This window comes from Oncorhynchus clarkii, chromosome 7, assembly GCF_045791955.1.
Source record: "Oncorhynchus clarkii lewisi isolate Uvic-CL-2024 chromosome 7, UVic_Ocla_1.0, whole genome shotgun sequence".
Lineage (NCBI taxonomy): Eukaryota > Metazoa > Chordata > Actinopteri > Salmoniformes > Salmonidae > Oncorhynchus > Oncorhynchus clarkii.
Window position 1 is genome coordinate 28,107,095 of NC_092153.1, and position 24,344 is coordinate 28,131,438.

A 24,344-nucleotide genomic window follows, 5' to 3' on the forward strand; every position below is an offset into this window, starting at 1 on the left:
AATGTTTTGTGGCAGAGAGGAGGAAGTAGAAACCTTTAGGGATTTGTGAGTTTTCAAAACTTTTTCTGAATTCCCATTAAAATCTTGATTCCTCAGTTGATTAAAAGCTTGCCTGTTCAGGCCTAAGCCTGTGTTCCTGGCCTTGACCGAAGCATACATTATTTTATGAATGACTTCTGATTATTCTGGCGTGTTCCAGGCATTCAACCTGCCTTTAACCCTTAGTGTTTTGAAGGTAGCATGATTATCCATAGTATTATTGAAGCCATCTACCAGCAGCATACCACCCTGCATCCCACTGCTGGCTTGCTTCTGAAGCTAAGCAGGGTTGGTCCTGGTCAGTACCCGGATGGGTGACCAGATGCTGCTGGAAGTAATGTTGAAGGGCCAGTAGGAGGCACTCTTTACTCTGGTCTAAAAAATATCCCAATACCCGAGAGCAGTGATTGGGGACACTGCCCTGTGTAGGGTGCTGTCTTTTGGATCGGACGTTAAACGGGTTTCCTGACTCTCTGAGGTCATTAAAGATCCCATGGCACTTATTGTAGGGGTGTTAAGCGTGGTGTCCTGGCTAAATTCCCAATCTGACCATCATGGTCACCTAATCATCCCCAAGTTATAATTGGGTCGTTCATCCCCCTCCTCTCCCTGTAACGATTCCCCAGGTCATAGCTGTAAATGAGAATGTCTTCTCAGTCAACTTACCTTGTAAAAAACATCTGTTGAAAGATAAATCAGGTTCAAGGAGAACTAAAATAGAATCAAGGTCACAAAAATTATGTTTAAAAAAAAAGCCTGCTCACTGAAGTTTTTAAAGTTTGTCTATGTGATGTTATGAGGCTTAGATGTTTGTATCTCAAACTCAAACAACTGGGCAATGGTCATTAATATATTGGGAGAAGACACCAGTAGCAACATTAGAATAAGTTGACTTTGAAGAATTTTTAGGGCTGGGCCATTTAGGCTTAGTCACCAGCTGGGTTAGGTTTACATTATTACACATCATTTAGATTGTCTGAAGCCTGCTTTTCCCAATCATAATTTTGGTCACACAAGATAATAACTTCTGATTTAGTAAAAGAAGACAACAAACTTGTTGATAACTCCTCAAGTGAACAAAGGTTAGCTGGACGGTAGACCCTTATAATGTTATGACAAAAAAAATCCCCAGACAAAGGTAGCTAAAATAAATTGGCAAGGGAAATGGATTTCCGTAAAGAGATATCATTTTTTTTTAAATAAAATGGCCAATCCACCACCTCTACTCTGTCTGTCAGCTCTAAACACATTGCAACCCTTAATATTAATATCAGGGCAAACATTGTGATGACCATCCCCATACTGGTTGACACAAGTGGGCAGAGTGTGTTTGATGGCTTATAACGCCATGTTGGAATGAGATATGAGGAAACAAATGTCAACCCAATACCGTGGTCTTTCTCCTAATATTGAAACAAGTCATTTAAGATATACTGGTGCTGAGAAATGCACAAAAGAGTCAAACGTGTGACAACCAACCCCGTCTCCCTTACTTTGAATGGACCATCAGATATTTTTTCCTTTTACCATGTTATGAATGAAGATATCAATAAATATCTGAAATTCAGGCACAGGAAGAAGACAACATTTAATGTTAAAGTTGAAATATCTCAGCCTTCAAATTTTGTCTCTGCTTTTACAGCTGCCAAAATGTGGAGCAGCTGGCATAATGTGTGTGTCAGGCAGCTGGCATGTATTTATCAACAAACTTACACACTTTTTCTTTAGCAGGGTTAAGGGGACACTCAAGCAGGGTAGAAGAAAATCTATGACACCAATCATTAATGGCTCAAGTCACCACACTTTTCAAACATGGGCATGGTTATGACAGGATAGAAGAAGAGTGTATTTGTATTTATTAAAGATCCCCATTAGCTAATGCCAAGAAAGTTCAGGGTAACTCCAAGCTGTTTAGTCACCTCAACTTGCTCAATTTGCACATTATTTAATACAAGATTTATTTGAGGTTTAGAGAGTGTTTTGTTCCAAATACGATGCTTTTAGTTTTAGAAATATTTAGGACTGACTTATTCCTTGCCACACACTCTGAAACTAACTGCAACTCTTTGTTAAGTGTTGAAGTCATTTCAGTCGCAGTAGTAGCTGACGTGTATAGTATTGAGTCACCTGCATACATAGACACTCTGGCTTTCCTCAAAGCCAGTGGCATAGTAAAGATTACCTTTTTCAATGGGCCTAGACAGTTGCCTGTGAAATTCCTGATTCTACCTGGATTATGTTGGGGAGGCTTCCAATAAAGAACACCCTCTTTGTTATGTTAGACAGGTAACTCTTTATCCACAATATAGCAAGGGGTGTAAAGCCATAACACATACACTTTGCCATCAGCAGACTATGATCGATAATGTCAAAGGCCGCACTGAAGTCTAACAAAAGAGCACCCACAATCTTTTTATCATCAATTTCTCTCAGCCAATCATCAGTCATTTGTGTAAGTGCCTGCATGTTGAATGTCCTTCTCTATAAGCATGCTGAAAGTTTGTTGTCAATTTGTTTACTGTAAAATAGCATTGTGTTTGGTCGAACACAATTTTTTCCAAAAGTTTGCTAAGGGTTGGTAACAGGCTGATTGGTTGGCTGTTTGAGCCAGTAAAGGGGACTTTACTATTCTTAGGTAGCGGAATGACGTTTGCTTCCCTCCAAGCCTGAGGGCACACACTTTCTAGCAGGCTTAAACGGAAGATGTGGCAAATAAGAGTGGCAATATTGTCCGCTATTATCCTCAGTCATTTTCCATTCAAGTTGTCAGACCCAGGTGGCCTGTCATTGTTGATAGACAACAACAATTTTTGGTTTCATAGTGTAGTTCTTCTTCTTTTTATTCAGTTTAGTCACATGATTTATCAATTTGCAATAAGTTTGCCAATCGGTTAACCATACAATTTTTTAATTCCTCATCAATCCACAGAGATTTAAGTTTTTACAGTCATTTTATTAACTCGAGTGACTCTCCATCCCGCATGCGGGAGCGTAATCATCGCCCAACACTAATTAGCATAACGCAACGGACATAAATATCCCTAGTAAATATTCCTATTCATGAAAATCACAAATGAAATATATTGAGACACAGCTTAGCCTTTTGTTAATCACCCTGTCATCTCAGATTTTCAAAATATGCTTTACAGCCAAAGCTAGACAAGCATTTGTGTAAGTTTATCGATAGCCTAGCATAGCATTTTGTCCAGCTAGCAGCAGGTAACTTGGTCACGGAAATCAGAAAAGCAATCAAATTAAATTGTTTACCTTTGATGAGCTTCGGACGTTTTCGCTCATGAGACTCCCAGTTAGATAGCAAATGTTCCTTTTTTCCAAAAATATTATTTTGTAGGCGAAATAGCTCCGTTTGTTCTTCACGTTTGGCTGAGAAATCGCCCGGAAATTGCAATCACGAAAACGGCTAAAAATATTCCAAATTAGCTCCATAATATCGACAGAAACATGGTAAACATTGTTTATAATCAATCATCAAGGTGTTTTTCAAATATCAATTCGACAATATATCCATCGGGACAATTCGTTTTTCAGTAGGACCGATTGGAGTAATGGCTACCTCTGTATTTTACGCGAGAATCTCTCTGGCAGCATCAGGTGACCACTTGTGCAATGTAGCCGCTTACGGGTATTCTTCAACATAAATGCGTAAAACTACGCCACAATACTGTAGACACCTACGGGAATACGGAGAAAGAGTAATCTGGTTGATAGCCCATTCACTGCTCAATAGGGACTCATTGGAACGCAGCGCTTTCAAAACATGGGGCACTTCCGGATTGGATTTTTCTCAGGCTTTCGCCTGCAACATCAGTTCTGTTATACTCACAGACAATATTTTTACAGTTTTGGAAACGTTAGAGTGTTTTCTATCATAAGCTGTCAATTATATGCATATTCTAGCATCTTGTCCTGACAAAATACCCCGTTTACTACGGGAACGTTTTTTTTCCAAAAATGAAAATAGTCACAACAGGTTTGGGTGCATGCTTATTAGCAACTGGAATAAGCAATTTCATAAATGGATCAAGTGCAGTGTCTGTTTGCTCCTCATTACACACCACAGATCAGCAAATATTCTTTACATCAATAACATAAGAATCGCTACAAAACTTATTGTATTACCTCTTATACACTATATTAGGTCCAGCCTTTTGAAATTTGGTTTTCCTAGATATGGCAACTATATTGTGATCACTACATCCAATGGATCTTGATACTGCTTTCAAGCTAATTTCTGCAGCATTAGTGAAGATGTGATCAATATATGTTGATGATTTCATTCCTCTGCTGTCTGTAACTACCCTGGTAGGTTGACTGATAACCTGAACCAGGTTGCAGGCACTGGTTACAGTTTGAAGGTTTTTCTTGAGTGGGCAGCTTTATTAAAACCAGTCAATATTTAAAAAGCACCCAGACAATATACCTCTGTTGATATCACATAGAATTTAAAGCATTTCACACGTGTTTTCCAGATACTGACGTTTAGCACTTGGTGGTCTATATCAGCTTCCCTCTAGAATTGGCTTTAGGTGAGGCAGATTAACCTGTAGTCATATTACTTCAATTGTACTTGACATGAGATCCACTCTAATCTTTACAGGAATGTGGTTCTGAATATAAAAAGCAACACCTCCACCATTGTCATTTCTATCTTTTCTATAAATGTTATAACCTTGAATTGCTTCTACTGTATTGTCAAAGGTGTTGTCTAATTGCGTTTCAGAGATTGTCAGAATATGATTGTCATCTGTTACTAGCAAAATATTGATTTCATTAACCTTGTTTCTTAAGCTACATATATAAACGTGGGCTAATTTTGAGCACTTTTCTTATGGGATGCTTACTTGCTTTCATTGCTTTACTGGGAAGCTTAGCAGCAGTAGATGTGCTCATGTTCTTTATGTTAGTGCAGAGTTAGCTGCTCACAGCGGACTTCCTACTAGGGCACACCGGCTTAGTGCTAACAGTATAAATCTGGTTCATAGGCACATTATTACTGCATACAATAGCTGTAGCATCAGTAGAGGCATTCAGGGCAAATTAGGTTACTTATATTGTTTCTACTGACACCCCTGGTGTAATGTACAATTGCTGAAGCATTATGACAACTCTGCATCACAATGGTAGGGATTAGCTGAGCTGGGCTTAAGTCATTGATAAATCATTGTCTCAATGCAGCCTTATAGTGTAGTGAGGATGTGTACAGATGCCGTATCTTAATTTGGTCATCCTGTTGTTTCAGGAATTTTCCTGCATAGAATGATTCTAAAGTTTGTAATTTCCACTTCAAAATGTCATATTTGATTTGCCCTAACAAAAAATGCATCAACCCCTACAAAAAGTCTCTATTAATTATAATCCACATAATAATTAACTTTCTGTTGCTGCAGGATTATTTTCCTACTGTAGCAAACTGGCTCAAATTAAGATCCTATATCTGTACCAAGAAGATAATGAATTAACCATAATTTCAGCACATCAAATCAGACTCTAACCTACTTTGTTTGCGTTACTTTTCAATCTTTTTTAACCCAGGCTTACCTGTGTATTTTCTAAGCCCTTGTGTAGTATTAACATTGTGTATATTCCCCTTGCCCTAAGGGTAAAACATTACCCGCCTTCACTAAACCCCTTAAATAAAGCAGCTTAATTGAATTTTAAACCCCAAATCTATTTTGCATGAAGAATCAACCTGTCATTCATCACAAACTTTGTGAATATCTGGGTTTTCCCTCTTCACAATGCAGAAAGACTGCATTTAATCAGTGGACACCACTCGTTTTTATTACAACACATCTGTCATAATTGTTTTCTTTACTAAAGTAGAGGTTTATTATTATTATTGCTAAAGGTGTTGCAGAGGTGTAAAAAAAAAACTCAAGCGATAGCACTTGTATAGCCTAAGAAATTTGCAGAAATTTGCAGAAAGTAGTTTGTATGCATTTTATTGAAGGAAACAATAACAGTCTTGAACTTTTTTTGCTACATAGTGATATATTCCTATATACACTGTACAATTAAGAATTCAACTACAAAATACTAGTCTTCTCCCATTTTTTTAACCATTTCCCCACCCACAGGGTGTATAAACAACAACAATAAATAAGAATAAAATAAGATAATAGATACAAAACAAAAATGTGAAGAACGTAAATCAATCAACTCTAATTAGCATATGTAGGACAGTATGCATGGGTGTGTGCATGGACTTTGCAAATGTATTTCTCACGTGCAGCACATAGTATTTGTTTCTCTTCCTCTTCCTCTTCCTCTTCCTCTTGCCTGCCCCAGCTGCAGCCACAGGTGGATCAGGACAAGATTCAGCCCCCTGAACAGCTTTCACAAGCGTTGCAGAGGCTGCTGTGCGGGGGAGGCGCTCCCTTCTTTGAATGTGTGGAGTTACAAGTGTCTTTCCCAGCTGCTCTAGGAATACCCTCCTCTTGTTCCGCTTATATCAGGCATCCAGGTAGGGTTGATCTTGTTCCAAATCACGAAGGCATTGTATGAGGACACATCAATGATGTTATGGAAGATGACCAGGGGCCAGCGGGCAGTCATCCTCCTGCAACTGTAAGTTCCAATCACCTTGTCCAGGTTGTCCACACCTCCTTTGTTGTGGTTGTAGTCCAGGATGATGGCTGGCTTCCTGTCCTCACGATTACTGATCTCAGCCATTTTCTGTGGTGTGCTCAGTAGGACCACATTCTTGTTCCTCTTTGGGAGGTAAAAAACTATAGTGGTGGTGGCGGTGAAGCCAAACTTTGATGAGAAGGCCTCTCTCTCCCTTGTTGCGAGGAGTGCAGGGGGAGCTCAGGATTGCTCTTTCTAACTGTGCCAACCATGCTGATCTTCCTCTACAGGAGTTCAATCAGTAGCACACATAAATCTCAATTTCTCATTGTGTGTGTGTGTGTGTGTGTGTGTGTGTGTGTGTGTGTGTGTGTGTGTGTGTGTGTGTGTGTGTGTGTGTGTGTGTGTGTGTGTGTGTGTGTGTGTGTGTGTGTGTGTGTGTGTGTGTGTGTGTGTGTGTGTGTGTGTGTGTGTGTGTGTGTGTGCGTGTGTGCGTGTGTGCGTGTGTGCGTTGCGTGCATGCGTAAATGATTTTAGAACTGCCGGGCAAAATGACCCTAAGACAATATTTGTACTCTGGTGGTGTACAGGTTTTATGGGAATATTGACAATGGTAATGTTTCACTTTTTCTAATGTTGTGGTCACTCTAGGAAAAGTCATCCAATTTCAAGTTTCTCTGCTGTTATACATAGTGGCAGGTCATTTTTTTACCCTTAAGACAACACAAGGGTTAAGCACTCAGGAGAAGCCAGCACCTGAGTGATTTTTTTAAAGCTCTGTTCTCTTTAGCCCTTTCAGAGGAAAGCATTACAGTGGAGTGAAAGACCAGACATTATTGAGTTTGTAATACAATGTTCTCTTGGGGACGGAAGCTCTATTCAATTCCATCATGATCTTTTTCCCCGTGTAAGGGCTATAATAGAATACCAACACCTCAGTCACAAAATTCAACCACAATCTGATTGAGTGTGAGAGCAAAACAAATTGCCACACAGCCTACAAAAATTGATTCTGTGGTGTAGAACCACTTTACTACTGCCATTGTTGACAGGTTTCAACAGGTCTGCCATATGTGCTTGGAAAAAAAGTCATTATTTCCAAACACAGAGGAGTAATTTTCGCTTACATTTTTCACTTACAGTACCACCAATTGAATTTTGCTCTGCCTAGAGTACTCCTGAAGTACCCCCTGATGTGCATTTTACCAGTAGGCCTCAAGTATATAGGCCAAGTACCTCTGGTTGGGAACCACTGCTCTACAAACTCCTCCACATTATACCTTGACTATATTGCAATTTGAAGAGTTGTTTTATAAATCTTTGTAGGGCTCCCTTGTGAAAGAGACCTAATATATACAGTACCAGTGAAAGGTTTGGACATACCAACTCATTACAGAATGTATCTTTATTTGTGCTATTTTCTACTTTGTAGAATGATAGTGAAGACATAAACTATGAAATAACACATATGGAATCATGTAGCAACCAAAAAAGGATTAAACAAATCAAAATATATTTGAGATTTGAGAATCTTCAGAGTAGCCACCCTTCGCCTTGATGACAGCTTTGCACACTCTTGGCATTCTCTCAACCAGCTTCATGAGGTAGTCACCTGGAATGCATTTCAATTAGCACGTATGCCTTGTTAAAAATTAATTTGTGTCATTTCTTTCCTTCTTAGGATAGGGGACGGTTGCGTCCCACTTGGGCAAAAACAGGGAAATTGCAGCGCAGCAAATTAAAAAAATGATATAAAAATCTAACTTTCATTAAATCACACATGTAAGATACTTAATTAAAGCTACACTCATTGTGAAACCAGCCAACATGTCCGATTTTTAAAAGGCTTTTCGGCGAAAGCATAAGAAGCTATTATCTGATAATAGCACAATAGTAAACAAAGAGGGTAGCATATTTCAACCCTGCAGGCGCTACACAAAACGCAGAAATAAAATATAAAACATGCATTACCTTTGACGAGCTTCTTTTGTTGGCACTCCAATATGTCCCATAAACATCACAATTGGTCCTTTTGTTCGATTATATCCGTCCATATATATCCAAATGTCCATTTATTTGACGCGTTTGATCCAGAAAAAAACAGCTTCCAAAAAACGCAACGTCACTACAAAATATTTCACAAGTTGCCTATAAACTTTGCCAAAATATTTCAAACTACTTTTGAAATACAACTTTAGGTATTTTTAAATGTTAATAATCGATCAAATTGTAGACGGGTCTATCTGTGTTCAATACAGGAAGACAACAAACCATGCTACTTTTCACGTCTTGCGCACTCTCAACAGTGTTACCCAGTTCCTAGATGGCCTACTTCTTCATTGCACAAATAAATAACCTCAACCAAATTCCAAAGACTGGTGACATCCAGTGGAAGCGGTAGGAACTGAAAACGGGTTCCTAAGAAATATCGTTTGCCAATGAGAACTCACTGAACAGACAGAGACCTCAAAAAACAAATCTGAATGGTTAGTCCTCTGGGTTTTGCCTGCTACATAAGTTCTGTTATACTCACAGACATTATTCAAACCGTTTTAGAAACTTCAGAGTGTTTTCTATCCAAATCTATATAATCTTATATTCCTGGCATGAGTAGCAGGAAGTTGAAATTGGGCACGCTATTTACCCAAAAGTGAAAATGCTGCCCCCTATACCTTAAGAAGTTAATGCGTTTGAGCCAATCAGTTGTGTTGTGACATGGTAGGAGTGCTATACAGAAGATAGCCCTATTTGGTAAAAGATCAAGTCCATTTTATTGCAATAACAGCTCAAATAAGCAAAGAGAAAGGACAGTCCATCCTTAAGACATGAAGGTCAGTCAATGCGGAAATTGTCAAGAACTTTTAAAGTTTCTTCAAGTGCAGTCGCAAAAACCATCAAGCACTATGATGAAACTGGCTCTCATGAGGACCACCACAGGAATGGAAGACCCAGTGTTACCTCTGTAGACGATAAATTCGTTAGAGTTACCAGCCTCATGAGAGTCCAAATGAATGCCTCAGAGTTCAATAACAGATACTGTTCAGAGGAGACTGCGTGAATCAGGCCTTCATGGTCAAATTTCTGCAAAGAAACCACTACTTAAATGACACCAATAAGAGACTTGCTTGGGCCAAGAAACACAAGCAATAGACATAGTGGACCAGTGGAAATCTGTCTTTTGGTCTGATGAGTCCAAATTTGAGGTTTTTGGTTCCAATCACCGTGTTTTTGTGAGATGTATCTTGACAAAGAAGGAGTGCTGCATCAGATGACCTGGCCTCCACAAACACCTGACCTCAACCCAATTGAGATGGTTTGGGATGCGTTGGACAGCAGAGTGAAGGAAAAGCAGCCACCTAGTGCTCAAAAACTCCTTCAAGACGGTTGAAAATCATTCCAGGTGAAGCTGGTTGAGAGAATGCCAAGAATGTGCAAAGCTGTCATCAAGGCAAAGGGTGTCTACTTAGAAGAATTTCAAATATAAAATATATTTTGATTTGTTTAACACTTTTTTGTCCCCATGAGTGACAGAACACTGAGCCAATCACAGCGCAACTAGAGAACCAACCCCTACGCTCCATATATTCCGCTGGCTGCCCCACCACCACAGAAATCACTGAGCTAGGTTGAAACACCTGCATTTTGAAGCTGTCTTACTCAAGAAAACAAAAGAGAGACCATGTTTGTATGCGGCTTTATTGACTCAAATAACATTTTGCATTTTTACATTGTTTGCAAAGTGATATGTGATATCTGCCCCACTTGCTCTGAATGAGGGGTCGCCACTGGTTATGACATGGTTAAATAAAGTGTTACCTGTCAACATAAGTGAGCCAGATAACAATAAAGGGACTTGGTTCTGACATTGATCTTCATTATAGAGATGGACTGAGTTTCCCAGATCACTGTCTGCTACATTCACCCCCCAATCACACTCCACGGTGACCCCAGCAGTTGAGCTGAGCGCAACTGTAGATCCAAGTCCACGCGTACAATTGTAAAGAACGTTACACTGCTTGCTTAGTGAGGACCACTTCCCCATGATCTGGCACCTACAGTAACTGGTTTGAACTTGGGACATCTGCCTTGCAAACACATGATAACCCTCCTGAGGCTTTTCAACCCATCACACCACCAAATATTCATTTTTTAGTGGTGCAATCAGCGATAATTCAGGCTGAGGCTTGAGTTTCACAGATCCCCAGATCAAAATGATGGGATTGGGCCAGACAATGTGTTAACGTTTGGTTTGGGTGGTATACCATATTACCATATGTCGGGGTATTTATAAATAGCCACGGGATGGTTTTTCCAATAAAACTATTTATTTTAAGTGTTTCAAGACATTTTCATATTAGGAGCTACTTTTAAGTAAATACCTGCAGTCAACTTGTGCAATACTTTAGGAGATAAAGCATTTTCCATTTCACTTTGAACATTATTTTAACTTATAAAGCATACCAGAGTTCCCCAGAACAGTTGAGCCAGCCACATGTTTGTTTGTAAATAACATAAAGGGAGAAGGTCAGTCCAGCTGGGGTCGCATTTTATAATGAAAGTTAAGTGTTTTTTTGCTCTAATATAGTGATCAGGAACTTGCATCTACAGTTCTCTTTCACACAAAACACAGTAGAGCAACACATTCGGCAGAACATTTTAATCAGATGACAACAGAAGTGCAACACAATTTGGCTGGCAGCCACACAAGTAAATGAGTGTACATTGAAAAAGCAAGGTAGATAATTTATCATTTTACCGGAGAAAAATTGTCTGGATTGACCGAGAAAGTGTACCAGAGAAACGTAGCTACACATCAGTCTGCTAGTTGCCGGTTTCTGGTCCTTTATTAATCTGGATTGGATTAAATAAATGCAATACAATGAATGGTGAACCTCAATGCTGCACACAGTGCATACATCTCATCAGAATCAAAACAGATAGTGTACATTCAAGGGATCTAAAAAATTTATTTGAAATAATACCATTACTCCAAAGTAATGGTGAAAAAAAGGCTACATTTTAATCTCATTTGACTCAAATGAACTTCTTCCATATGTTTGGGGAGTCTCCCACATGCCTTTTGGCAAACACCAAGCGTCTTTGCTTATTTCTTTCTTTAAGCAATGGCTTTTTTCTTGACACTCTTCCGTAAAGTCCAGCTCTGTGGAGTGTACGGCTTAAAGTGGTCCTATGGACAGATACTCCGCTGTGGAGCTTTGCAGCTCCTTCGGGGTTATCTTTGGTCTCTCTGATTAATGCCCTCCTTGCCTGGTCTGTGGGTTTTGGTGGGCGGCCCTCTCTTGGCAGGTTTGTTGTGTTTTTTTTATAATGGATTTAATGGTGCTCCGTGGAATGTTCAAAGTTTCTGATATTTTTTTATAACCCAACCCTGATCAGTACTTCTCCACAACTTTTCTCCTGACCTGTTTGGAGAGCTCCTTGGTCTTCATGGTGCTGCTTGCTTGGTGGTGCCCCTTGCTTTGTGGTGTTGCAGACTCTGGGGCTTTTCAGAACAGGCATATATATACTGAGATCATATGACAGATCATGTGACACTTAAATAAAGTCCACCTGTGTGCAATCTAACTAATTATATGACATCTGGAGGTATTTGGTTGCACCAGATCTTATTTAGGGGCTTCATAGCAAAGGGGGTGAATACATATGCACGCACCACTTTTCCATTTATTTTTTTTAAATGTATTTTTTGAAACCTTTAATTTCACTTCAACAATTTTGACTATTTTGTGTATGTCCATTACATGAAATCCAAATAAAAATCTATTTAAATTACAGGTTGTAATGCAACAAAATAGATGACAATGACATTTTGCTTGTTAAAAATGTTTATACCATATGTACTTTTGCACTCACGTGAACACATACTGTACCTCTCCTCAGTAGAATCACTTGAAGATACTGCAGGCCAGAGCAATATACCAAAAAGCAATCGATACACTCACAATCCATGGATATGGTAAATAAAAACCAAATGAAAGGATTTAGATGAAATATATATAAGACAATATTAATACTCGTTACATCGGCATTATGCAATCTTTGGTTAGCAATAACTTTGAGTTAACTGAATCTAGCTGTAAAATCAATCATTTCAGTCATCTTTGAAATACAAGAGTCACACATAATTCCTGTGTGCAAAGCTGTCTTCATAACATTCAACATATGGAAATCAGTAACTACTTCAAAAAGACCAAATATAATTACAACCACAAATCAAATAATGAATAAATAATGAATAGAATATAATTATCTTTTCACGGTGTGAATACTACAAGGTTAAATGCCTCTAGTCTAAATTCCCTGGTGGCAGAGAATAGATTAAAAGCAACCTGACATTTTAAATATTCTCCCGCCCAGAATGAAACACCCATACTTGAGTGACTTGTGATCTTATAAACTTCAAATGTTGTTTTTTCTGTCAATACCACAACCACTTAAAACATTTACCTTCTTATGCATTGCTTTTCTTCTCTTTTACTGAGATAATTGAATTCTCTTTTACTGAGATAAATTATTCACTGATGATTCACTTTGATTCACTCTGAAACACTGATGTTTCAGAGTCATGTAAGATCATTCTTGAACTCTCAAAACTTTCCAAATGTAGTGGTCCCACATGACCTTTTGTGAGTGTATGAAAGATTATCTCTACTGCTAGAGCCATGCTGGTCTACATATCGGTTTATCACAGCGTGAGAGTGTGGGTGGGTTGATGTACAGTAAGTGGTGTGGCAGGAGAAAGCTGATTGATCTACTGTTTGGTGCTGTCAGAGCAGACATGGTGCAGACATGGTGTTGTCATCACCAGGTCCTCAACAAACAGAACCTTGACCCATTCAGCAACGGTCTTATTCATGGCTGACCAACCTGGTCTCAGACTATTTCGTTTTATTCTGTACGTAAACCCATAAATGGGCTCCAACACAAAGACAACGTTGTTAGTAGCCTAAAGTCAAATTAAAATGGAGATTGTTTAAATGAATTAGGCCCTCTCGAATTAGCTTACTTTTAGCACCATAATGCTTTCCATCTCCGTGGCTGCCACTTCATAGTAATGTACGTTATGTAAATTACTTGAATATGGCTTATTGTGAGATCAATAACTCTGATAAATAGCTTCCTTATGGGCAACAAAACATACTGTTTTTATTTAAATTAATTATAGCCGTAGCAAGCTTTTTATTGAACCTTTATTTAACTAGGCAAGTCAGTTAAGAACAAATTTTTATTTACAATGAAGGCCTACCCCAGCCAAACCCGGACGACACTGGGTCAATTGTGCACCGCCCTATGGGACTCCCAATCACAGCCGGATGTCATACAGCCTCGATTCGAACCAGGTACTGCGGTGACGTCTCTTGCACTGAGGTGCAGTGTCTTAGACCATCGGTCTCCTTCTTATCTCAAACTGAACAGGACATAAGTAGGCCCAGTCCACACAGCTATTGTATTTTTTAATACAAATGTACTCACCTCCTGATGTGCCACTGTACAGTCATTGTTTAGGCACTACACAAGGGTTCACATAAGCAAGAGCAGGGTGGGTCAGGGCTCATAATTGGGAATGCCTCTCCATTGCAGTGTAATGCAATGTAGCCTAGTTTTGTATACACACCATCCCAGCAGTGCAAAATAGGCTATGGATAATTTTATTGAGACCACATTAGGTACACTTATATTGAGTGCCCAGCAGAGAATCAAGGATGGGGGGCATCATCGGGCACACATGAGATACTTAAATAAGCAACTGATTCTCAAACCCTGAGAAATATAACATGTAATCGATTACAAATTACATGACCCTCCCCTGGACAAAAATAAATAAATACTAAACCCTCCCCCACTGACTGAAATTGAAAAGTAGGACCCTCCTCCATTTTCCTCCGGGTAACTATTGTATAAATGTATATATATTTCCATAATTATCTCATAATGTAGGTAACCTACATGTATCTGCGAGCTGTTGGTTAGAGCGCACGTGCCAAGACCAGAGTGTGCACATTTGCTATATAACGCAACAGTTTTTGTGACCAAACCATCAGCAGAGTTGAATGCGATGGAAACCCATTTTTAATTTGTCACATTGGAATTTAACCACAAACATTATTGTCATGTGCACTACGTCATCACGTACAGACTTTTTTCCCCAATAAGTCTGTTTGATGGAAACACATCTCTGGTGGAAAAAGGTGCATATTAGTTAATGCACATTTTTGAATATTAACTTGAAATTTTCCCTGACCAGGATTACTCACAGAAGGAGAGGACTATGGCCGAGGCACTTGAGGACCTGAAGGCTAACTTCTACTGTGAGCTGTGTGACAAGCAGTACTACAAGCATCAGGAGTTTGACAACCACATCAACTCTTACGACCATGCTCACAAACAGGTATGGTGCACCTAATACCTCCTACCATGCAATTAATTCAGACTAGTTACATTTCAACGTTGCCAAATGCAAAAAAATTATAATCTACGAATGACAAAGAAAACACTGTCAACATAGCACTCTCCAAAAAAAGGGCATATTTGATTTCAGAGTACAGATCAGATGAATATGAGGGGATAAAAAGGTGTTTGTTCTTCCATACTACAGTATTTGCATGACTTGCTTAACCTGAGAAAAATATTTGACCTGTGCCCTGAATGAGCATTTTCCCCATTTATTACAGTGTACACATTTATATCCCCTGTTGCCCACAGCAGCTTTTCTCAAACCCTGTCCTGGGGACCCCAAGGGGTGCATGTTTTGGTTTTTGCCCTAGCACTACACAGCTTATTCAAATAATGAACTCATCATCAAGCTTTGATTATTTGAATCAGCAGTGTAGTGCTATGGCAAAAAACTAAATGTGCATCCCTTGGGGTCCCCAGGACTGAGTTTGGGAAACACTGAACTACAGTGAACACATTATTCCACTAAAGGGGATTCTTGTTCATGCCTTCAACAAAGTTTGTGGTCCTTTGAAGCTCAGTTGGTAGAGCATGGCACTTGAAATGCCAGGGAAGTGGGTTTGAATCCCTGTGGGATGCAGAAACTGACATCTGTGCAACAATGTCTCTGGGAAACGTCCACATTATTTCAAGGATTAGCCGCTTCGATCACCGAGACAGCAGACCAGCTCGGCGGCAGAGAGACAAGCTAGCTGTAATCAGGTCAGTATGGGACAAGTGGGTGGACCGCCTTCCATGGTTTTACAACCCTGGGCCAACGTTACTGTTGATGAGCAGTTTATGCCATTTTGGGGCCGCTGCCCCTTCAGGCAGGACATACCGTCTAAACCTGCAAAATATGGAATCAAGCCCGCAAAATATGGAAACAAGTCTGGGATGCCTGTGATGATGCTTCATCATATGCGTGGAACTTGCAAGTGTACAGTTGAAGTCGGAAATTTACATACACTTAGGTTGGAGTCATTAAAACTCATTTTTCAACCACAGTTTTGGCAAATCAGTTAGGACATTTACTTTGTGCATGACACAAGTAATTTTTCCAACAATTGTTTCCAGGCAGATTATTTCACTGTATCACAATTCCAGTGGGTCAGAAGTTAACATACACTAAGTTGACTGTGAATTTAAAAAGCTTGGAAAATTCCAGAAAATTATGTCATAGCTTTAGAAGCTGGATGTATTCAAGGCCTACCTTCAAACTCATTGCCTCTGCTTAACATCATGGGAAATCAAAAGAAATCAGCCAAGAACTCAGAAAAACATTGTAGACCTCCACAAGTCTGGTTCATTCTTGGGAGCAATTTACAAACACCTGAAGGTACCACGTTCATCTGCACAAACAATAGTACGCAAGTATAAACACCATGGGACCACGCAGCCGTCATACCGCTCAGGAAGGAGACACATTCTGTCTCCGAGAGATCAATGTACTTTGGTGCGAAAAGTGCAAATCAATCCCAGAACAACAGCAAAGGACCTTGTGAAGATGCTGGAGGAAACAGGTCCAAAAGAATCTATATCCACAGTAAAACGAGTCCTATATCGACATAACCTGAAAGGCCGCTCAGCAAGGAAGAAGCCACTGCTCCAAAACCGCCATGAAAAAGCCAGACTACGGTTTGCAACTGCACATGGGGACAAAGATCATACTTTTCATACAAAAGTACAAAAGTAATGACCATTGTTATGTTTGGAGGAAAAAGGGGGAGGCTTGCAAGCTGAAGAACACCATCCCAACCGTGAAGCACGGGGATGGCAGCATCATGTTGTGGGGGTGCTTTGCTGCAGGAGAGATTGGTGCACTTCACAAAATAGATGACACAATGAGGTAGGAAAATTATGTGGATATATTGAAGCAACATCTCAAGACATCCGTAATGAAGTTAAAGCTTGGTCACAAACTGGTCTTCCAAATGGACATTGACCCCAAACATACTGCCAAAGTTGTGGCAAAATGGCTTAAGGAAAACAAAGTCAAGGTATTGACTCACAAAGCCCTGACCTCATCCCTAGAGAAGATTTGTGGGCAGAACTGAAAAAGCGTGTGTGAGCAAGGAGACCTACAAACCTGGCTCAGTTACACCAGCTCTGTCAGGAGAAATGGGTCAAAATTCACCCAAATTATTGTGGGAAGCTTGTGGAAGGCTACCCGTTTCGGGTTTGACCCAAGTTAATCTAGCCACCGTTTCACATTTCAAAAAGGCTTTACGGCAAAAGCACCCCATCGAACAAACACATGACAATCACATTTCAACCCACCAGGCGCGACACAAAACTCAGAAATAATGATATAATTCATGCCTTACCTTTGAAGATCTTATTCTGTTGGCACTCCAATATGTTCCATAAACATCATAAATGGTCCTTTTGTTCGATAAATTCCGTCGTTATATCTCCAAAATGTCCATTTATTTGGCGCGTTTGATACAGAAAAACACCGGTCCAACTCGCGCAACATGACTACAAAATATCTAATAAGTTACCTGTAATCTTTTTCCAAACATTTCAAACAACTTTCCTAATCCAGCTTTAGGTATTTTTTTTTACGTATATAATCAATCAAATTTAAGACTGGATAAACTGCGTTCAATAGCATATAAAAACAAAGTGGAGCGAGCTTTTAGGTCGTGCGCCCCAACCACAACAGTACACTTTGCTATCCAACCAGATGAGAAATGAAGAAGTAGCCATTTCCTAAAGGAAAAACATCAACCAATTTCTACAGACTGACATCTAGTGGAAGCAATAGGAACTGCAAGCAGGTGCCTTAGAAATCTAGATTCATATAGAAAACAATTGAAAACACTGTCACCTCAACAACAACAAAAATCCTGGATGGTTTGTCCTCGGGGTTTCCAAATAAGTTATGTTATACTCACAGACGTAATTTTAACAGTTTTAGAAACTTTATAATGTTTTCTATCCAAATCTAGATATGCATATCCTAGCTTCTGGGCCTGAGTAGCAGGCAGTTTACTTTGGGCACGCTTTTCATCCGGACGTGAAAATACCGCCCCCTAGCCCAAAGAGGTTAACAAAAAGTTAAGCTGTATTTTGGTGTATTGCACTTGTGATTGTATGAAAGTTAAATATTTCGAAAAAAAAGTATTATTAGATTTCGCACTCTGTTGTCGAAACATTCAGCTAGTGGAACTCCTAGTCGTAAAAGGTTAAATAATTTAAAGACAATGCTGCCAAATACTAATTGAGTGTATGTACACATCTGACCCAGTGGGAATGTGATGAACGAAATAAAAGCTGAAATATAGTTCTCTCTACTATTATTCTGACATGTCACATTCTGAAAATAAAGTGTTGATACTAACTGACCTAACACAGGGAATTCTTACTAGGACTATATGTCAGGAATTGTGAAAAACCGAGTTTAAATGTATTTGGCTAAGGTGTATGTAAACTTCTGACTTCCACTGTATATGGGGAAGCCAGATGGAGGAGCCCCTGAGAAGAGCCAAGGGATGAAGGTTGTCCTTGGATGTGACACAGTGACTACGTGGCCACAACATCATATGCAATAACTTTTTAACTTTGCACAAGCTGGGCCAGGAGTTCCTCAAGAGGAAGCTGACGATGGTAGGAAGAGTACGAAAAAACAAGCCAGAACTCATACCTCAGCTGTTGAATACAGCTATCAATTCCTGTAAGTTTGTGTTCACGGCCGACACGTCCCTAGACATAAATATGGCACTCATGAGTAAATCCATTTGCACCACACAGACAGTAAAACTCTGTCCCTCATGTGGTGTGTAGACCGGCCTTAATTTGTGTTCAATGGGGTTCATTTGTCATTTCCGTAAAGTACTGTATGTAAAATGTGTCCTTCCAATTTGTTCAGGTCAAAGCAATAAACATCAATAGTGATGAAAACCTTGTTTCATTTATATTTGTTCAAGATAAACATGATTTATTCCACCCATGTCTTGATTTTGTTTGCAAATATATTTTTTTTTACAAATAGCTCTTTTATTGATAAATGTGATCTGGCAGAGGTAAATAGCAAATATAAAAGAAGGATTTTTAAGTCTTGAGACATGGACTGTGTATGTATGCCATTTGAAGGGTGAATGGGCAAGACATACGATTTAAGTGCCTTTCAATGGGCTTTGGTAGTAGGTGCCAGGCTGCTGGGTTTTTCACACTCAACAGTTTCCTGTGTGTATCAAGAATGGTCCACCACCCAAAGGACATCCAGCCAACTTGACACAACTGTGGAAGAATTGGCGTCAACATGAGCCAGCATCCCTGTGGAACGCTTTCGACACCTTGTTAGAATCCATTCCATGACAAATTGAGTCTGTTCTCAGAGCAAAATAGGGTGCAACTCAATATTAGGAAGGTTTTCCTAATGTTTTGTACACTCCATGTATATTAAGTTTTTGAGGTTTGATCAAATGTGACCAGATATCTCTATGAATGTCAAATTTAAGTGGTTCCCTTAATTTTTTATTTGATAAAAGTACAGACTCCAAGCTTCAAAATGGTACATACACTGTAGTTGGAGGAAACATGGGAAAGTTATGCTGCTTTGAAAGTTGATAAACTTGATATCCCACTTAGAAGACAAGCAGAAAATACCCTTGAAAGATTTTGATGAGGTTTTCACACTTGCTAAATAGGTTTTCTTTGTTTACTCCCATTCAGCATTGTTCACAACATCTTAATCATTAGTCCCATCCATCTCTTGAAGAATTCACATGCAGATGCATGACCAATTGTCACCATAGTCAACCTCCATGATCTCAGCCAGTCTTTGTTAGCCAGGAAGTATCCTGTCTTTCTCCATATAAAGCTCAGCGCTTCTCCTTGGCTAAACTAGGCTCATAATCATATTTACGGATCACATACATGTTTGTAATTAAGGCCTAGAAAGTTCACATATGCAAGAAGGCATTTCTGGATAAAAAAAATATTATTTCTTTATTTTTCTTTCTTTCTTTCTCTCTTTCTTTCTTTCTCTTTCTTTCTTTCTTTCAAACAGCATTACTGCGAGGTAGGAACTATTGTCAAACGTCCCTGATTCTGTAACGAGTCACAAATGTAATTCATATTTGTTTAAAGATCACATGCTAACCTAAGCTGAACTGTATCTGCATTATTAATTTAGTATTAACATCCATTCTCACTTAACAAGCACAGGTCAATGAATAAACCAGTTTTCCGACATATACTTAACACTGACAGAGCTAATTCCTCTAGCTGGCTGTGTTATCCTACACACAAGGAGTAGGGTGAAGTTTCCCTTAGATCTTGGGTCCGAATTGCATTGTCAGTATTGCAAGGTAAATATTGGGGGAGGGGAAGCTGATCCTAGACCTGTGCCTAGTGTAAACTACTTCCCGGAGCAGCCTACAACAGCATAGTTGGAACAGTCTAAATATCAGTTCCACTTTGACCCCAGCTAAAAAGCAGATTGATGAGAACCAAAAAGACAGTAGCCTGGTTTAGATCTACATGTGATTTAGCAAACTCCTGTGACCAGGGCAGTTGTAGCTAAAGCGTCACACAGATCTGGTCTAGGCTAGCAGGTGAGTGTTTAAAGGTGTCAAAAATTAGAGTACTTCTGTGATGGTTCTCTCAACAGTGTCCGATAATTATTAACAAAAAAAACGTTATTCTGCAAAACAATAACATGACAATGTCACATGCATTTCATTGTGCATTGTGTATTTCCATGTAAGTGATAATGCCCAAGAAGCTGGTGTTTGGAGGATATATTGGCATGGGTGGTGTTAACTGTGCCAATATATCCTCCAAACACCGGCTTCGAGGGTGTTATCACTCTTATCCCTTTATTGCTAGCTAGCCAACTACGGCTAATTTACAGTCAGTCAAAGTGCAGCCAGATTAATAGCAAAGTATCTGCATTTGTTTAAGCTGTGTTCTAGTGACATTTATTTGGATATATCCATAATAATGAGCTAATGAGTTGCAATTTCGCCTGGCATAGAAAATGTGCTTTCTCGTAGGGACACGGTTGTAGCCAACAACACAGCTAATGCAATCACTTCAAACTGAATCTGGAAAGACTGCAAACTAACAGACATTTTTTCAATTGACAATTCTTTGTATATATCCATAAAAATTATGCTAGCTGATTCATGATTTCGACTGGGTGGGAAACTTTGCCTGTCTGTTCCGACGCGTTCATTACTATGGGACAGCTGGAGATCGAATTTGAATATTGAAACAATGTTGCAAAAGTCGGAGAGACAGAGAGCAAGGTTTTTTCAAATCTCGGCTGTTGAAAACAAAATGTTAGTTCAAAAGGAATGTGAGATAATGTTGAGATAATGTGAGATAATGCTTTTTATAGTGGAGATCAAGTGTATAAAGTGCCTGGCTGTGCTGGATTGGATTGCACAGTCAGATGGAATAGAGTAAATAGGCATTTTAAAAGATTAAGCCGGTGGTAACTTGTGGAATAGACACAGGATGTAATGCGATTTTAACCAATCAGCATTCAGGATTAGACCCACCTGTTGTATAATATATTAATAAGTAATGTAAAGACTATGACATTTGGCTGAACAAAAGATTGTGTCTGCATATACAGTCATTTATCTACATTACATTCTACCTTCGAGGGCAACATTTGCATCAATAGTCACTTGTACCTACACCTCACTTGTAGAATGAAAAGGCTAAACATTTTGGAGAGCCTGCAAGAAGTAGAAGCTCAATAGCATGTGTCTATTGGACAGGCTCGTCCTATACTGTAAGCCCAGCACATTAACAATTGCCTGGCCCCTCTGCTCGATAATCCTGAGAGAAGAGGCTACTTAACATGACAAAATTATCTCGGATGCATACAAATTATCTTCTGGCTTTGTGATCCAGCCACTCTAAATGCAACCACCAGAGTACTTCAAAGAGGTAAGGTCACATAGCCTTGCTGAGTTGTGTGTAATACAAAAGAGCCTGTGTAGAATACATAAGGTGGAGCCATTCGTGGGTTTGGGTAATTATAGAGCCCTATAGATGATCTATTCTATTAGGTGAAAAATAAAGATATATTATGGCAAATGTAGGGTTAGTTCACTCAAGGGTGACAACAGTTGTACACACAATAGTTGTGGGTGATTAACGCTAAACACTTCTTTAAAGAACACTAGGTGTATAAACACTAATTGCTAAATGTGCATAATCTGCATTTGTGTTTATGGTCACACAACAGTTGTGGGAAAAATGCATTGTCTAACTTCTGTTCCACTGAGTGTGAACTCAGTCCTAGGGTATGAGTCTATAATTAAACATGTTGTAAATTGTGAAGCAATGTGATCAATAAACCTCACTTTCCCAATCACTGCAATGTTGTCTTGTTTTGATATGTGCTTGCTTCATTGAATTAAAAACAGTTGTAGGGTTAACTGTAAGGATATGGTAACCAATTAGTGAACGTCAGGATTGCTGATTTAGAATAAGTTGGATAAGGTTAGCCAACGTGAATGAATGAGATGTGAGTTGTTGTGGCATAAAATGTGTGCATATAATATTCTTACAACACATGCCTCCAGAGATTTACAGCACTGTGGGTGGCTGTCTGATACTGTACAGTTAGTTTAAAACCTTCTCCATAGAGAAATTATATCTCCACTGGGTTCCAATGCCTTATATTGGAGAGGACCATCTAAGGAAATAAAAAATGATCTGAAAGAGTAATATCACTTAAAACCTCTTACTTCTACCCCCTCCTTTTTCGAACATTCTGTTAAAAATCGCGCAACTTTTCAGCGTCCTGCTACTCATGCCAGGAATATAGTATATGCATATGATTAGTATGTGTGGATAGAAAACACTCTGAAGTTTCTAAAACTGGTTAAATCACGGCTGTGACTATAACAGATTGTGTGTTTCATTGAAAAACGCAAGAAAAACTGCTCTCTGAAAGCTAAAAATAATTTCCATAAGTCACTTCCATGGGTTGTTAAAAGAGGACAAAATGTAATATCGACCTGCATGCAATTCATACAAATTCCACACGATGTCGCCATTGTCGTCATTTTCAATTGAATTTATTGTTGGAAAATCCATCTATCTGGCTTCCGTTTCTTCCAGTCTCCACCCGGATGTTGTTAATGTGGACATTGGCAGCCATTGATTTGCAAACGAGGAGCTATTGAATATACATCGCCCTGTAATCATTTTGATAGATTATAAATGTTTACTAATACCTAAAGTTGGATTACAAAAGGATTTCGAAGTGTTTTGTGAAAGTTTATCGTCGACTTTTTTAATTAAAAAAAATTACGCAGCGTTTAAAAACGATGTTTTTTTCTGAATGACACAGCTTCCATAGAAAGCTATTTTGGGTATATATGGACCGATTTAAACGAAAAAAAGACCCAATAGTGATGTTTATGGGGCATATAGGAGTGCCAAGAAAGAAGCTCGTCAAAGGTAATGAATGTTTTATATTTTATTTCTGCGTTTTGTGCTGCGTCGGATAAGCAGAGTCTTTGTTTACGTCGCATTCAGGCATTTTCAGGTGGTGCATGCTATCAGATAATACCTTCTCATGCTTTCGCCGAAAAGCATTTTAAAAATCTGACTTGTTGGCTAGGTTCACAACGAGTGTAGCTTTAATTCAATACCCTGCTTGTGAATTTTGATCAAGGTTTGAGTTTTAACGAGTACATTTAGCATTTAGCGTAGCGCATTTGCATTTCCAGGTGCCTACTTGAGACATATGCGTCTCAAGTAGAGTCAAGAAGTTAATTCAATTAGTTTGGCTGGAGTAAGCTACTCCAATGGCTGACTCTGTACAGTAGATAATGAGTCTGGTGATATTTCTTCTCTCTGCCAGAGACTGAAAGAGCTGAAGCAGCGGGAGTTTGCCCGGAACGTGTCCTCCAAATCCAAGAAGGATGGCAGAAAGCAAGAGAGAGCACTACGACGTTTACATGAGCTGGCCAAACAGCGGCTGGAGGGCCAACGGTGGGTAGACCAGCCAATGGACTCGTATGTGTCCCTATATGACAGAATTGCAACAGGCTGTAAATTAGTTTTAGAACTAGTTGGAATTGTAATTTACGTAAGTTAAAATACCTATCAAAATAAATGTTAGATGTATTTATTTTTGGGGGATGAATAAGACGATGAGCACGGCAGTTACATGCACACAATGTGATTAGTGTGGATAGTCTAGTTAATATAATAGTTCATTTAGAACATGTCCATGCTTTGCAAGAAGAACAATTTCCCTAACAATTATGTTTACATGGACA

At 39.2% G+C, this 24,344-nt stretch overlaps 1 protein-coding gene across 1 annotated transcript in view; it reads left to right on the plus strand.

Moving 5' to 3' along the window:
• LOC139412573 (zinc finger protein 804A-like) overlaps window positions 1-24,344 on the plus strand; it is a 72,989-nt gene that overhangs the window by 45,511 nt on the left and 3,134 nt on the right. The window contains exons 2-3 of the mRNA XM_071159288.1: window positions 14,894-15,037; window positions 23,924-24,054. Coding sequence (XP_071015389.1) covers window positions 14,894-15,037; window positions 23,924-24,054 — 275 coding nt within the window. The remainder of the gene's footprint in view (window positions 1-14,893; window positions 15,038-23,923; window positions 24,055-24,344) is intronic.